This window comes from Harpia harpyja, chromosome 9 (genome assembly GCF_026419915.1).
Source record: "Harpia harpyja isolate bHarHar1 chromosome 9, bHarHar1 primary haplotype, whole genome shotgun sequence".
In the NCBI taxonomy this organism is placed as follows: Eukaryota; Metazoa; Chordata; class Aves; order Accipitriformes; family Accipitridae; genus Harpia; species Harpia harpyja.
This window is the reverse complement of record NC_068948.1, coordinates 40,749,588-40,765,983: the sequence shown is the minus strand read 5'-3', so window position 1 is coordinate 40,765,983 and position 16,396 is coordinate 40,749,588. Positions and strand designations below refer to the sequence as shown.

The following is a 16,396-nucleotide window of genomic DNA, read 5'->3' as shown; positions in this document are numbered from 1 at the left end:
CTGCCGCGGGGGCAGGCGCTTTGCTGTGCCGCCGGTTCTCGGTGGTCGCTGCGCTAAGCGGTGTGAGGACGGGGGGTCTTCTGCTCCAGACTCCCGAGGTGCGAGACCTGCGCCTGTAGCTGCGGGTGGGATAAGCAGTTCAGTTCGTGCTCTTTGGTTGCTTCAGGGCAAAATTAATTATCCCAACGATGCCATCAATGTATAATCCCTCAATCCGTGACCTCCGTAGTAGCCACTTGCTCGTTTTTCCCCCGCCTTGGTTTGCTGGCACTGGGAGTTTAGAGCTGCAGTTCGGTAAACCCTGGTGAGGAATTCCTCACAGCTCTTGATGCTGGGCTGGGGAAGGGCAGGGAGAACAGAAGAGAGCTCCAGGAAGGGCAACCTCTAACGTGCTGTCGTTCAGTGCTGGATGTAAGCCAGTTCTGCATGTAGAAATGCTGTTTGTCCTGGCATTGAAATGCTGCTTTTTCTTACTGCAGAAGAGCTACTGTTGATCTACCAGAATGAAAGTGAAAGCACTGAGCAGCGTAGAAATGTTGAGTGGGAGAGATGATCAGCCTGCGTTTTTCACCCGTGGAAGAAGATGAAGTTCTATCAAAGTAGAACACACTCCTCCTTGGTCTGTAATGTTATCCCAAAATATTCACCCGCTACTGCTACTGCAGAAGAAACAACAAACTGATGTTTGGGGCAGGGAGAGAGTGGTAGTTCAGAAAGTGCTAGGGTAACATGTCCATGGATTCAGAGTAGCTGTCTTGGTGGTTGCTGTTAACCTGTCCCAGATCGCACTGGGACTGGGACCCTTGCATGGATGATGGCGATTTCCATGTCTGAACCTGTGCCAATATGTAGGTAGGAGGGCTGGGGAAGAGATGAAACAGCTGTCAGGCCAAGCACAGGCTTCTTGGAAGAGCAGCTGGGGTGGAACAGGTTGGAAAAGGCTTCAAGGGTTGTTTCTGTGGGAACAGACTGACCGTCCTGCTGCTTAATTCATGGCTAAGGCAAACTCATTTGGGCTAACTTAGCTCTCATTCATTGCAGCCGCAACCCTGTTCTCAGTTCTGGGCTGTCTGTGCATAAAGGCCAGGTGTTCCCTCTTTCTGCAAAATTCAATTCCTGAAAGACAGCCAGCGTATCCAAGCCCCAAAGTCAAGGAGATAATATGCAGGCACAACCAGACACTGACTGTCCTTCTCAGCAAAGGAAGGACCATCAGTTTGTGGAGACAAAGAAGCACAGTTCAGCAGAGGGAATTCCACCGCTTTCACACCCAGAGCTGAGGTATGAAACATCTGTATGTGGGGGCAAGAACACCTGTGTAGCCAGTGGTTCTCCATGTCTGTTTCCTCATAAGGAACTTGGAATCAGTGAATCGAGGTAGGTTGCAGCCCTGTTGATCTTTAGGCTCTCATCGATTGCAGTCCATGTAGCAAACTGCTACAGAACTTTGGGAGGGCCTCTGCCTCCCACCTCAAATCACTCTGCAGCAGAAAAAAATGCTTCCATTAGCCTGAGGACACTTTGAGGGGCAGGTAAGATTTGGATGATTGTTTGTAAGAGTATTTTGATACTTTGAAGGAGGAAAATAAAAGTAGAATGGGTGGTAGCAATGTTATTCATGGAAGAATTTGGTACCTAGGCTGTGCTGTCCCTGTAGGCCCTGAAATGGGCAGCATGGAGAATTCTGCTGGATCTAGAGCGGACATCAGCTGTCCATCACTTTCTAGAGCTTACTCTTCCCTGATATGTAAATGAGCACTGACTACAGGAAATCATGGTGAGAGCTGGAGACAGCCTTCTACCCCTTGGTGACTCCTTTCTCATCGAAAAATGATGTGGAATGAAATTCCAAACAAATCATGCTAAAACGCTGTACAAAACTTGCTAAATCTTCATTCTAGCAATTCCTGTGAGCATTTCCATCATTTAGTAGTTAGAATCATAGAATAGAATCATAGAATCATTTAGGTTGGAAAAGACCTTCAAGATCATTGAGTCCAACCATTAACCATGCCCACTAAACCATGTCCACTCGCTTTTTGAATACCTCCAGGGATGGTGACTCAACCACTTCCCTGGGCAGCCCATTCCAATGTTTGACAACCCTCTCAGTAAAAAAATTTTTCCTAATATCTAACCTAAATCTCCCTTGCCTCAACTTGAGGCCATTTCCTCTTGTCCTATCTCCAGCCACCTGACAGAAGAGACCAACACCCACCTCACTACAACCCCCTTTCAGGTAGTTGTAGAGAGCGATAAGGTCTCCCCTCAGCCTCCTCTTTTCTAGACTAAACAGCCCCAGTTCCCTCAGCTGCTCCTCATAAGACTTGTGCTCCAGGTCCCTCACCAACTTGGTTGTTCTCCGCTGAACACGCTCCAACAACTCAATGTCTTTCTTGTAGTGAAGGGCCCGAAACTGAACCCAGTACTTGAGGTGCGGCCTCACCAGTGCCGAGTACAGGGGAACAACCACCTCCCTGCTCCTGCTGGCCACACCATTTCTGATACAGGCCAGGATGCCATTGGCCTTCTTGGCCACCTGGGCACACTGCTGGCTCATATTCAGCCGGCTGTCAACCAGCACCCCCAGGTCTTTCTCTGCCGGGCAGCTTTCCAGCCACTCTTCCCCAAGCCCGTAGCGCTGCATGGGATTGCCGTGACCGAAGTGCAGGACCCGGCACTTGGCCTTGTTGAACTTCATACGATTGGCCTCAGCCCATCGATCCAGCCTGTCCAGATCTCTTTGTAGAGCCTCCCTACCCTCAAGCAGATAGACCCTGCCTCCCAACTTGGTGTCATCTGCAAACTTGCTGAGGGTGCACTCAATCCCCTCATCCAAATCATCGATAAGATATTAAACAGAACAGGGCCCAACACCGAGCCCTGGGGAACACCACTTGTGACCCACCACCAACTGGATTTCACCCCATTCACCAGAACCCTCTGGGCTCGTCCATCCAGCCAGTTTTTCACCCAGTGAATAGTGCACTTATCCAGGCCACGAGATGCCAGCTTCTCAAGGACTATGCCATGAGAGACAGTGTCAAAGGCCTTGCTGAAGTCAAGGAAGATAACATCCACAGCCTTTCCCTCATCCACTAGGCAGGCCACCTGGTCATAGAAGGAGATCAGGTTGGTCAAGCAGGACCTGCCTTTCATAAACCCACGCTGACTGGGCCTGATCCCCTTCTTATCCTGGACTTGCCATGTGAGCGCTCTCAAGACAAACCGTTCCATAATCTTCCCCGGTACTGAGGTCAGGCTGACAGGCCTGTAGTTCCCTGGATCCTCCCTCCGACCCTTCTTATAAATGGGAGTCACACTGGCAAGCCTCCAGTCCTCTGGGACCTCCCCTGTTGACCAGGAACACTGATAGATGATAGAGAACGGCTTGGCAAGGACCTCTGCCAGTTCCCTCAGTACTCTTGGATGGATCCCATCAGGTCCCATAGATTTCTGAGTGTCCAGATGGCATAGTAGGTCACTAACTATTACCTCCTGGATTAAGGGGGCGTATGTTACGCTCTTCATCTTTACCTTCCAGCTCAAGGGGTGGAGTACCCTGGGGATAACTGGACTCACTATTAGTTGTATGTCTCTGTTACAGAAAAGTTTTTGATGCTCTGTAAGGGTTTCCAGTGCCCTTGGCATTTCAGAGTGGATATTTGTGCAACTACTACTTTATTCCCCTTCTGGGAGATGAACCTCACAGCCTGTCCACATTCCCCCAAGGTTTCACTTACTGATGAGGGCTATTACTATAACAGATGAAGTCAGCACAGCTCTGAAGTAATGTAATGGATCAAAAACAAGTACCTCCTGCCTTTGCCAATGCAAACTCTGGGGTTTTCTGCCTCTTTCTAGTACTGTCAATGCTTCTTGCCTCTGCACAGGTGAGAGGTACTGCATAAGAATCTTAGACAAAGCTTGGCTTCTCAGCCTTCTTAACCTTAGTATGCGTTTAATGCTATTAACAGTAACATCCTTCTTAAATATTGAATGCAGTTCCTGGAGGCTTGCTTTTCCGATTTCATTGCTCTTTATCCAGCTCTCCTTCCCCTGACTGGAAGCAAAAAATCCCCAGCAAGCAAATCTTGCCACTGTGCCACATCCCCCTCAGATCCCAGCACAATGTTTCCTCTGCAGCCTGCATACCCCAGCTGGCTGCCAAAAGAGCCCTTGCAGCCAACCCCCATGTAGTCCGGAGGAAAGTCTCTTGCAAATTCAACCTGGAGCTGAAAGGCAAGGCAGGCTTCCTCTGGCTAGTCTCTCCTCTTCAATGAAGACATGAATGAGAATATTGGCCAGCATTTCTGGTGGAGCTGCATAAGCCAGGACATTTACTAAGCACAGACTGCATCTTCCAGCTTAACTGAAACAAAACACAGCCTTACCTTATCTTAGTCACAGAAGCCAGCAGGAGCTCTCTCCGTCCTCAAGTGCTTCACTGGTTTTGAGCTTGAATTTCTTTCCCTGAACTTTGAGTTATTCAGTAGCGGATTTAGAGGTTTCCTGTATTTCACAAAAGCATTTCCTAACAATTAATGGTTCCAACAAGCCGTCTGTTGACACATTGACATAAAAAAATGTATTTTCTTTTTCTTGTTCCCTTGGCTGCAGTGAGTTAGTTCATTTGGGATTACAATGGTAGCACTGTAGGACTTGGTTTGTCTTTTCCTTGCATGAAATTTTGTTGAAAGTGTGAATTGTAAAAGGCGTTTGAATGAGGCAAAGTAAAAACCGTTTTTTAAATGAAAGGCTGTTAACATTTTCTTCTCTTCCCCAGCCTCAAAGCTTTGCAAAATGTTGGAAGTTCAGTGGCTTCTGTAGCAATGCTTAAATTAAAGCCTTTTCACCCCTCTACTGAGGTCGGTTTTCAGAGGAAACAAGACATTCGTGTTCACGCTGTTGGTGCCTGTCTCGGTCTCCTCTTAGTAGCAGTGGGATGCCTTGGCCAATTCTAACCTCCTTTGCAGCAGAGGTGGAGGTCCTGCAACAAGCCAATGCAGCATGTGGCTCCGAGGCTGCAGTCCTCAAAATGATCTGTAGCCCAGGTACAAAACTGGCTGGTCAGTTGGCCAGGGCAGGAGATGAAGGAGGGCACTGCGGTGAGGCCTAGTGCAGAAAGCAAAAGAAAATGAGTGGGCTTTTGCAGAGGTTGAGGTAGGTGACATGCAAGAGTGCCGTAGGAACACGTGTTCATCAGCTGTCATTTTCAGCATCTGAGCTCAGTGAACCTGAATAGAAGTGAAGAAATGTAACTATGACGAGAGCTGGACCGCAAGTGCCCGGATTTCCTAAAATTCACGGACAAGACCTTGGGTGAGACAGAAAAGCGGGTTTCCTCGGTCTTCCAGGAAGCCTCTGTGCTGTGCGGGGCCGGGGCAGGGATGAGGGTGTGGGCCAGTGCTCTGAGGGCACCGGACCCAGGTGAGGGTGCAGACCCAGGCCCGTGAGGGTGCAGACCCGCTGCGGGGCACAGCTCGCCGGCCGCTGACCCTGCCCCCTCCGCGGGTGCCCGCCCGCACTACAACTCCCGGCGTGCCGCGCGGCGGAGGCGGCCGTTGCGCTTGCGCAGCGCCTGCTCCCCCTCCCCGCCGGCATTTGGCGCGGTGCTGTCTGGGTAGGAGGCAGCCAGGCACGTGGGGCGCCATTTTGTGGCGAGGGCGAGGTTTTTCTCTTCCAGGAGAGCTGACGGTAACGGTAAGGAGAAGTCCGAAGAAGAGCAGCATGTTGCCTTTCCCCTCCCCACCCAGCTGCTGAGCAGTGCTTAGCTGTGCGGGCTTCCCTGCCAGCTTGGGTGTGCTTGACAGCGACTGAGAGGGTCTCCCGTGGAGGGCTGGGCCTGAGCTCAGAGTAGAATGTGCAGCTGTCGGAGAAGGCAGGGAAGCTTCTGGTCCCGTCCTTCCCTGCGACACCCAGCTTAGAAGGCGGCTGGAAAGAGCAGCTGATGGGCACATCTGGGTGTGCACAATGGCGGGGCATGCCAGATAGATTGCTTGCCCAAATCCCCAACAGGGAGCGGATATTGTAGCGAGTGGGTTCTGCGCAGAGGTGGCTCTTCTGAACCCTGGGGGGCACAGGTGCTGCTGCCTGAGATGAAAGCAGCAAAGAGCATTGCTCCAAACTGATTCAAAACTAATTGTATAACGCTGGATAAACACACCAAAACCCTGTGGTTAGTCCCCTTACTTGTGACTTGCAATCTACTGCATGTAATGGCTTCTTCCGTCTTGTGTTGAAAAGGGTTGAAATCCCCAGATTCTAGGGTACATCTGCTAAGAGTCAAAAGGCTTCCCCACACACCGCTTAAGACCAGCTAGGTGGTATACCCATCACCTTCCCTCTCCCTTTTTCTGAAATCATCTGAATTTACACCAGCACAAAATAATGTCAATACCGGACAAGGTGCATGGTGCTAGTGAAAGGCAAATAACTTGACGCTTGCATTAAATTATGGCGTACTGTTAAGTACCAAACTCAAATCCTCCCGGATGCAGATAGCAGGCCTCTGCTCTTCAGTGAGACTACGTATTGTTCATTGATAGTGAATTTTAATCACCTTCCCGTTTTTCAGAGGGTTATTTTCTCTTTGCTGCATTTCCTTCAGAGTGTCTAATGCAGAATAAATATATAAAGATGCCTGGTCAAAAAAGTAGTGGGGACAGGGAATCCTTCTACTAGACAATTAAATGATGGGTCCAAAATAGGTACTGTTTAACTGTGGGCATTAATAGCTTAACCTAGACTATCTGATTCCATTAACTGTTTGATTGCATCAAAACTCAGGACTTCAGTTTGCCCTCTCTGGAAGTTATTATACTATCTGGAGCTAATTTTTTGGGTTTTGAGATAAAGGTACCTAGAGGAAATTATCTCTTTATTTATTGAGGTCAGAGAGGGGCAGATTTTATAAAAGATGCATAGATGTTCAGTGGAATTTTCAGAGTTACATGAATATTTACCTACCATTGAAACAGATAGATGTCTAGAAGTTTTTCAAATCCCATTAAGCACAAAATTATTTCAAAATCTGCCTGAAATGATATAACATACATTGCATTTTTACATTCTTACACTGAAATAGAAAGTTAGTCATCAAAACTACAGTTCCGATTCATGTCTACAAATTCAAAATAACTTCCTCAGTTTCAGTTTACACTCTGTAAGCAAGAGCAGAGTTAAGCCTGAATCTGATTTTGACAAATGTTGATCAGGAGCTATTAAAATGAATTAAAGATACCAGGGGCAGGTCATCATGTTAAGAAAAAAAAGAAAGAAAAAGGTATATTTTACATATAAAGTATTAATGCATAAAATTTTAATCATTGTCTTTGATTTTTTTTTTTGACAGCTGGAAATAGTTTGCACTTCCTCTACTTCTAAGCACTCTGCTTCCTAAAGGGGTAGAGTGGGGAAGCAAAAAAAGTAAAGTTGGGAGGATACAGGTTTTTCAGAAGTCACCAGGAGATTGTTGACTCTCCTGTTGGAAATTCAGTCAGACACATTTTTATCTAACTGTGAAAAAATACTTTCAGATTAGCTTGGATTTATTTTTGTTCCTGTTACAAAGGTACACCCTGAGATGATGTTTGGCTTCAAAAAACTGAAGGGCAATGGCATAAGGCTATCAGCACAAATTAACGGGGCTGAAGCAAGGAAATCTGAAGAGTTCTTGTAAATCTCAAAAGCTTACATCAGAAGTGGGGGACAAAAAGATTTTGCCTAAACAAAAAATGAGTATCAGCAAAGTAGAATTAACCAAGAAATCCATTAACCAAACTATCACTCCTCTGCCAGAGATGGCAGAACCACTGCCTCCAAACTTCCCTGAAACTCTACTACGAGAGACAGAAGACTCACTACAGCAGGCTACTGCTGAAATATAAGAGAAAAAATCTAGTACAAATGAAGAAGAGACAGCTGTAGAACCATGAGTATTCCTTGTCATCTGAAAATAATTCTTTCTACAAAAGAGCAACTGTTACCAATGAGAACATCGGAAATTCCTCAGCAATGTTACTGCACATGTAAATTAAGCTGGCAGATCACTTACAGCAATTGTTGTCATCTCTCAGCATCACTGACAGCACCTGGAAAATCTCAGCTGATTGAATGGAAACGCACAATAATTCTTTTGGAGCCCTGAGGGGAGATCCCATCTTGAAGTACTAGCATCAGTCAGGAGATTAGCTGAGAGATGCTGACAATGTTACTGGATGCAGATCGCCAGAACTCTGCAGAATTTTCAAGGAAGTCCTCTCTTGCTCAAAGACTAGAAACAGAAGACAGCAATAAAAAAATCATCAACTCTTCTTCCCCAGATGAAGAATTCTTCAATTTAAATTTGTATATGCTCATACTTTTTTTTGTGAACACTCTTCTGCTTATTTACTTACTCTGCTTATTCTTACATTATATCTACTGAATGCAAAAATCTGAATAGCTGATTTTGGGTCTCTAGTCCTTAAACAACTTGGGCTGAGTGATAAGAAACTGTGTAATTCTATAAATTTTTGGCAAGCTATCTTTTTTGTCATTTCGATTTCTCCCTGGGTGACAGCATTTTATTGTTATTACTACTGTTTACTATTTGTATTATACTTAGGGGTCACAGTTAGAAGAGCTCTGTTGTGAGGCATGCCAATGGATACAATTGTTTGATCTGAAGTGAGGTTTATAACCATCAGTTCATCAGTGTGGGGTGAAAGAAGGAGACAGAAAAAGACACAGAATGTTTACAGGCCTGATTCTCTACTGTTACTCCCTTGATTTCAGTACAGTTAATCTTTACTGATATCAGAGAAAGGACCAGATGCAGAGAAAAGTCAATGGAAGAGCTCATGTGGACTTATTTTTGTATCGGGTACTAATATCTTCAGAACTGTGCCCTATCTATTTTGCCTAAGGTTAGTGACAGTCTGAGAAAGAATCCAGGCGATGTTACTGCAGTATTCTCCATGAATCAAGGGCTGTCTATACCCAAAGATGCACCAGTGCTTTTTGGGATGTAGACCAAGCCCAGGAGTTGCCCGCTATGCTACCTTAGTTGTCAGTCACTGCTTTTGTCATGCAAAGCAAACAGAAAGCTTAAAGCATGTTTAACAAAGGCCAATATAAAAAGAAGGAAAATCCTTTTCTATAATATGTTGCTTTGGGCCAGCATACGCCCTCTGAAATTTTCTTGTGCCACAGATTTCTCATTCCTGTATGCTAAAAGCATTTGGCACTGCCAAATCCACTAAAACCTGTTTTTCAGGGAGGGCCAGGTTATACCTACAGGTGCACCTGAGTGGAAATGGTAGGCATTTTCAAAACCCTTGAAAATCAAGTGTGCACAAGGACTGCAGGGTTAAGTGATTGAAGGCAGAAGGCATTCTAGTTACATTTTGCATTCTCCCCTTTTACAGCACTGTTGAATTGTTTTGTTCATGTGCGTAAACAAGAATCATAATGAGATACCTATCAAAAAAGCTGATGTTTCCATTACCAATGTGCACCGTCGCATAATTTCTGAGGCAATTTCACCTGTAGCTTACAGCAGTCTACTAGAAACAATAGCGGGCCCTGTAGCAATGAGGTGGCTGTTAATTGCCACGGGTGTTTGGCATTGATGGGGTTCTTTGTTGGCAACCGTTCTAACCCAATTATGTTTCTAAAGTAGAACTGAAAAGCATTGTAGGGAGCACCATGTAAATGGCACTAAATGCACCGAGACTGAGCGACCTCCCAGAAAGATAGACAGGTGCCAGCTAAAGCCCCATATGATTGATTTTCCACGGCTAAAATGGCAACCACAGACATCTGGTTTTGCCCCATTTATAACAGCAGCAGCAAATGCGAGCTGTTTTCTTAGTTAGAACAGCAAGGCTTCTTAGAATGACATAGAAATATGGCATTTGACTATCAATGGGTGATGTTTTGCTCTTCTGTGAACAAACATTTCTACTTCTGGCAGTAGGAAGTGAGTTTTTAGTCCTCAGAAAAACATACCGAGTCTGTGTGTGTATGTACATGTGCACGTATGTGACTGAGTTTAGTACTCGGGCTTGTTTTAATGCAGGCCTGACTTTTTAAGTCGGAGGTTTTTCTTAGATGTAGGTATAGCTATACAGAATGGGCCAAAGCCAGCATAAAGAAAACTAACCATTCAGTTGAGCAGTATCACGTGGGTAGCAAAAAGCCTTGCAGATCCAGGACTGGTGGAAGAGAGAGTCAGCTGAGCATCTTACGATGTTTCCGCTAGCCAGCAACACTAATGTGCTTTCTAAATGATCCTGTAATAGAAAGTGCAGTGTTTCTGTTCTTTGCTGTTGCACATGCAGAATACCAAGTGCCCTTCTACCTGTTTACTTGCTGCTAAGAAGGTCAAAAGCTTTTGCTCTGTTAAATTACTTTGTATACCTGGGAGTGTTACATGAGACTCACACCAGACTGTCTGTGATGTGATACATGGGTCAACGCAATGAGCAGTTTCAGAGGCAAAAGGTAATGGGCTATGGAGGAGTTCCTGTGTCCTTTGTCCATGGCTGCTTCCTATTGATAAGCATTTTTTTTGCGGGGGGGGGGGGGAATTCTTCAGTCTGCAAAACTATGCAATGAAGGACAGTAGGTATGTTAATTTATGCAGTTGTCTTTTATACAGAATAGAGTTTAATAATCTCTTTTTGATAGAACTTCACAAAAGAGACTGAATCACAGAAGGTGAACTTCCAAATCCAAAAGCAAAGATGTGATCACTAGTGCTTAATGATAGAGCAACCATTGTTAGTTTTTCTTTGTATAGTATTTATGCCCTATCATCAGAAGCTCTAATATAATCCAGAAGTGACTGGACCAGTGGTGTATTATTATGCAAGACAGTTCACTACCATGAATTTCCTTTGTTTTTCAACATTCTTGTATTTGTCTGTAAATCCAAAAAATGGGTGCATATTTACACAACTGTAAGAGCCAGAACTGCAGGGAGGAGTAGACCGCAACGTGCCACCCACCAGCTCTGAGCTAGAAGTGGCCTGAATGCAACAGCATGGGCCGATTGACCTATTTGTGCCAATTCTGGCTCCCTGAGGCTGTATCTGTACCATTACCCCTACCTGGCTAGTAACCTTAGAGCTGGTTTATGTCTGACAGTGCTCTTACTGTGAAGACATTTGTTCTTCCCTGCCTCTGATGATAACTGATTGACCAGTCCTTGCAGCATGTTTTCTCCCAAGGCCCTTAACAGAGTGACCCGGTTACTGTTTTTTATTACAGCCCAGACTACATGTTAGATGAGAGGGCTGCTGTAACAAACCTGGCCTGCTCTCCTCCGACATAAACCAATTCGCAGCAAGACCAAACTCCCAGTGAGGGAAGCACAAGGAATCCTGTCAGCGCTGGCCCGGGGGGGGTGCTCAGGGCTATCGCCCGCTGGAGTGCCCGGCAGCCGGGGGTGACAATGCTCCGGGCTCGGGTGCAAAGGCACCCGGGGATGGAGGCACTGCGGGCCCCGATGGGCGCTGGCCCGGCCGACGGGGCCCGTCCCACACCGGGGACCCGCCTCAGGCGTCGCTGAGGTAAAAGCGCCGCGGTCCTCCTTCGCGTCCTTCCCTGGGAGGTGCCACGCCGCTTGCTCTGATTGGTCACCTTTTTCCCTTGGCCCAATGAGCTCCTCCCGCTGTAGGGTTCCCGGCGGTGAGGTCACTAAGCCGTGGCCCAATGCGAAAGCGAGGCCGAGCAGAGGGCGGTCGGGGATTGGCCGGCCGCGGTGCTGGCGCGGGTCGATTGGCCGGGCCCGCGGAGGCGGTGCGGAAGCGCGCTCCGCTGAGGGCGGCGGGGTGGCGGCGGTGCCGGCCGGGCTGCGGCGCGATGAGGGGCGGCTGCCGCCTCTTCCCGCTCCTGCTCCTGGCGCTGCTGCGCGGGTTGTGTCACGGCAGGGAGCCGGCGCCGGGCGCTGTTACCTGCGGATCGGTGCTGAAGCTGCTCAACACCCGCCACAGCGTGCGGCTCCACTCGCACGAGGTCAAGTACGGCTCCGGTGAGCAGGGCTGGGCCGGGGGGGCGCGGCGCTGAGGGGCCGGGGGCTGAGAAATGGCGGGCGGGGAGCCGTGAGGGGGGCTGGAAAATGGCGGGAGCTGGGAAACGTTGGGGGGACAAATGGTGAGAGGGGCAGGAAAATGGCGGGGGGACTGGCAGCGACGGGTGGCGGGGAAGGAGGAGGAGGAAGGTTAGAGGTTGCTGAGGTTCTTGTCCCTGGTGCAGCGGGAGCAGCAGGCTAGGGATGGGGTTGTGGGGTGCACCGGAGACCTGGCAGCCTGGCAGGGAGAGGAGGATGCTGAGGCCTGGGGTACAGAAAGATGTTGCGGCTGGGCTCTGCAGGTCCTGGAGTGGGGATGTGACAGGGATGCATTGCCCGCATCCCTGAGGTGAGCCCTGTTCTGTGTCCGGGGCCTCAGCAGTACCTTCCCAGCGTCTGTTCTGGCAGCGAGGGTGCTGGTTTGTTTGGGGACACAAAAAACTTGGTAGTATTTTTGAGAAAGGCATGATGGTGTGAGTAGTATCCATCATGGGTCAGATTTTCTTCTCGTGCGTTCACCATGAACTTTGACAGTTTGCAGCTACTAACACATGCTATGTTTAACTTCTTCAGTCTGAAAGATTATTTGGTACCTCCATTCCCATTGCAGTCAGTAAGTAGACTGTGGGAATTAAGCATCTCTTAAACATGAAGGCATGAGAACATTAAAGCAGATTTCTTTAGTTCTTTCAGGACTTTTTGAGCTGGAGAAGTGGGTTAAATCTCCTGCCATTTAATTCTATTGAAACAGGAAGTGGGCAACAGTCGGTGACAGGAGTTGAAGCTTCAGATGATGCTAACAGTTACTGGCGGATTCGTGGGAAGAGCGATGGAAGCTGCCAACGCGGAACACCAGTGAAATGTGGGCAAGCTATACGACTTACCCATGTTAACACAGGAAAAAATTTACACACGCATCACTTCCCATCACCGCTCTCCAATAACCAAGTGAGTTGTTTTAAATCTTAAGCTTTTGTATAAATAGTGCATGCTACTGACAGTACTTCTCTCCAGTTTTTCATGTTTTTGAAGAATCAGGCTTGCATACCAGCTGCCAGAAAGAGTATGTCTATGCATATCCAGAGTTCAAGTATATTCTTTTCTGCATCTTGGAATAATGTATTTAACTTCTCGACAGTGCTAAAATTTAATATGCACCAGTACTGGTATTTCATAGTAGTTTTAACAAATCTGCATTTTTTTTTTAATCTGCACCATTGCTACTGGGAAGACTGTTCTGAATGTTTAGCACTTTCAAGGCGTTGGAGTCTGGGTGCCTCCCTCAACATTGTGAAGATTGCTCTAGAGCAAGGCAACTAATCATGTGTTATAACACTAGGCATTCCTGTATCCAAGTTCCTTAGCGATCCAATCTATTGGTCTCAGTCATCTTCTCACTATACCTATTTTAATTCACTATTCCTATTTATCTGTTCTCCTTCCACAGGAAAAATTAATCTGCTCTCACAATAGTATTTATTTATTGTATTGTACATAGCTAGAAGAGTGTAATTTCTAACTGTAATTAGGTCCCCGTCCTGTTCTTGGACAAACGCTTATCAAGATTGAAAATCTCACTTAAAATAAATAATGCAAACTTGTCAGAAGTTTGTCCTTAGTAGTCCTTTTAGTCTTTCTTCAGGCTATGTAGACAGGTCATTAAAAAATTGGAAAACCTGACTCTTTGTGAAAAAGGTTTGTCTTTTACAATGATTAAAGTGGCTGAATCAATAAGGTCCAGTTTTGTGTAGGGTATCTAGGTGATCTGGTTATTAAAACAAAAGAAGTGATGGAAAAATAGCATTTTAGAAAAATGATTTAAAGAACAGATTGACTCTAAAACCTTCCCCCGGCTTTCATTTATCAGTTTAGACATTTTGTATAACATTGTCATTAATGTAAAAATCTTCAGCAACTGTCATTGTGTTTCTTTGGTTTTGCTATGTGTTTGCACAGTATCTAAGCAAAAGGAAAGTTTGCATGACTTCTCAGAGAATGATAGGACTGTAACTTATGACATTATTGAAATATGATGTAGTTATGAACACAAACTTTTATTTCATATTCTTAACAGAAGTTGGATTTTCAACTAGTATGTTGTCTTTTACACTTTTTGGACTACATAAACGTGAATTAACATGACCCTAAAATTTTAGGTTGCTAGATACAAACTATTGCAGTTCTATTTTCAAGTTGTTCATCCCTTCTAGTTACCAGATTTTTAAGAATTAAAGGCTATCTGGAGTCCTAAACAGTTGGAGCTTAGCCTATCTGGTTTCTAGAAATGCTTGGAATTTTTTTTGGTGCATAATGAAATCTAATCTCTGACTTTTGTTTTAGCAGGAATTCATTTGCTTTACTGGTTGTCTTTATTTTTTTTAAAGGCTATTCAGCTGTCTATCTGAAGAAAGAGTGTAAACCAGAATAGTTGTTGACCCAATTGTAAGCCTGGTACAATTAAGTAAAAAAGGAATATGATTACTTAATAAGATAAATTGTTGGGATGTTGTGATAAAAACACATGCTGAAAAAAACTGTTGCAATGGTAACTATGAAGATGGTCATACTACAAAACTAAATGTCTACAGTTACGAACTCTTTTGAGTGGGGAAAATTTGCATCAGCATTAGTGTAATTTCTTTTGAATTTTTCCTCAGAAGGATTGTTCTGATCTCTGTGCTCAAGTCCTCTTTCATTTCATTTGTAATGTATGTTGGGGTTTGTTGGCACTTTTTGCTGAGATTACATGTTGGAGTTTGTTGGCACTTTTTGTTCAGATTGCAGTGGTAGAAAGTTACTGCTTCTGGATTTGATAACTGTTGGCAAAGCAGTGCAACAACACTTTTTCTTTCCTCTCCATCCTTGCCTTTCAACTCTGCTGACTTTGTGGTTGATGTTTTTGTGTCTGTATTGGAGGTGTTTGCTTACATTTTCACTACAGGAAGTTTGTGTCTCTAACAGGAAGTAAGTGCCTTTGGTGATGATGGCGAAGGAGATGACCTCGATATATGGATTGTGCAATGCAGTGGGACTTACTGGGAGCGGGAGGATGCAGTGCGCTTCAAGCACGTAGGAACTGAGGTGTTCCTTTCAATAACAGGGGAACAGTATGGCCATCCCATTAGAGGCCAACGGGAAGTTCATGGCATGCCTACTGCTAATCATCACAACTATTGGAAAGCAATGGAGGGAGTCTTCATCAAACCCAGTACGGACCCTGCAAAACATGATGAGCTCTGAATTGACAGAGGATCCAAAATGTTTCAACTTACTCCAATGTTCGGAGATGCTAATCCTTGGTCTCTTATAAGTCCCGCCTTGCCTGAGTGACTGACTTTCTGTATTACTGAAGGGCATTAGTTCATTCTAGGAATGCAGCACTTCTGTGGGGAATGGCATCGGCCAGGTTCAGCCATTGAAATTTATTTGGCAAAATCCTTTCTGAATTTCAAGCTCAATTGGTGAAACTAGTTTGTACATCTGTTAGTTTTTGTTGTCATTTGTTTTGCTTCTTCCTTTGTCTCTAATTGGAAGGAAATGGAAAAACTGAAGTAATACATTTCTGTAGTCCCAAGTACAATAAAACTTTGTATTTTGTAATCTTTTTCCAATTATAATTAAATATTTGGAAACTGATTTCTACTTCTTAGTGAGAGAATGTTATTAATGAGGAGATGGAGTAAGTCTAGAAAGGGAAAAATAGTTCTCAAATACGGTGTCTTTTGAATGGCTTGAAGTCAGCTGTTCGGCCTTCCAGAAAAAAAATGTGGTCCATTTGAAAATTGCTTCCAATGTCTTTCACGAGTTTCATTGTGTACTGTATGTTGGAGTAAGAAGACAAAGTTTTAATTTATTCTCTTTCTCCAATAAGTTCATATTTCTGGTAGTGGCAATACTGCTAATTGTCAAATGGTAAGACTGCTCAGCTCTATGAACTGGTGCAGAAAGCTACTGTTTGTTTAGTTAATATAAGAATTTTATAAAATTCCATGTGATGCGAAGGAAGTTGAATTTGACTTATGTTGTACTTGCACGTCATTCTGCAAGATCAGTATGAGAATCCAGATGAATAAATAGTAGGGCATATAGCCATGTGGGGTTGTTTTGTGTGAATCCAGAAGAAGAGAAAAAAGAATCTTAGACAATGGTTTGGTCCTGGATTTTTGACAGAATGGTATGCTCTGGAGTACTAGCAAGGAGCCTTCGTCGAACAAGTTATGAATTTCTGTGTTCCTCTCCCTCTGTGAAAAGAGAAAAACACTAATGCTTGAATGTTTGTTACACAGTGTTACTGGAAATACTGATTAAAATTCAAAGTACCATACATTTTCTATTCAC

General features: G+C 45.2%; 1 protein-coding gene across 1 annotated transcript; it reads left to right on the top strand.

Annotated features, from left to right (window-relative positions):
• The first annotated feature begins 11,685 nt into the window (after positions 1 to 11,685).
• Positions 11,686 to 16,063, top strand: SDF2L1 (stromal cell derived factor 2 like 1). Its single transcript, XM_052797354.1, has 3 exons — positions 11,686 to 12,019; positions 12,810 to 13,006; positions 15,020 to 16,063. The coding sequence occupies exons 1-3, from the start codon at positions 11,701 to 11,703 to the stop codon at positions 15,296 to 15,298; spliced, it is 795 nt and encodes a 264-aa protein (XP_052653314.1). The 5' UTR covers positions 11,686 to 11,700; the 3' UTR covers positions 15,299 to 16,063.
• The last annotated feature ends 333 nt before the right edge of the window (positions 16,064 to 16,396 follow it).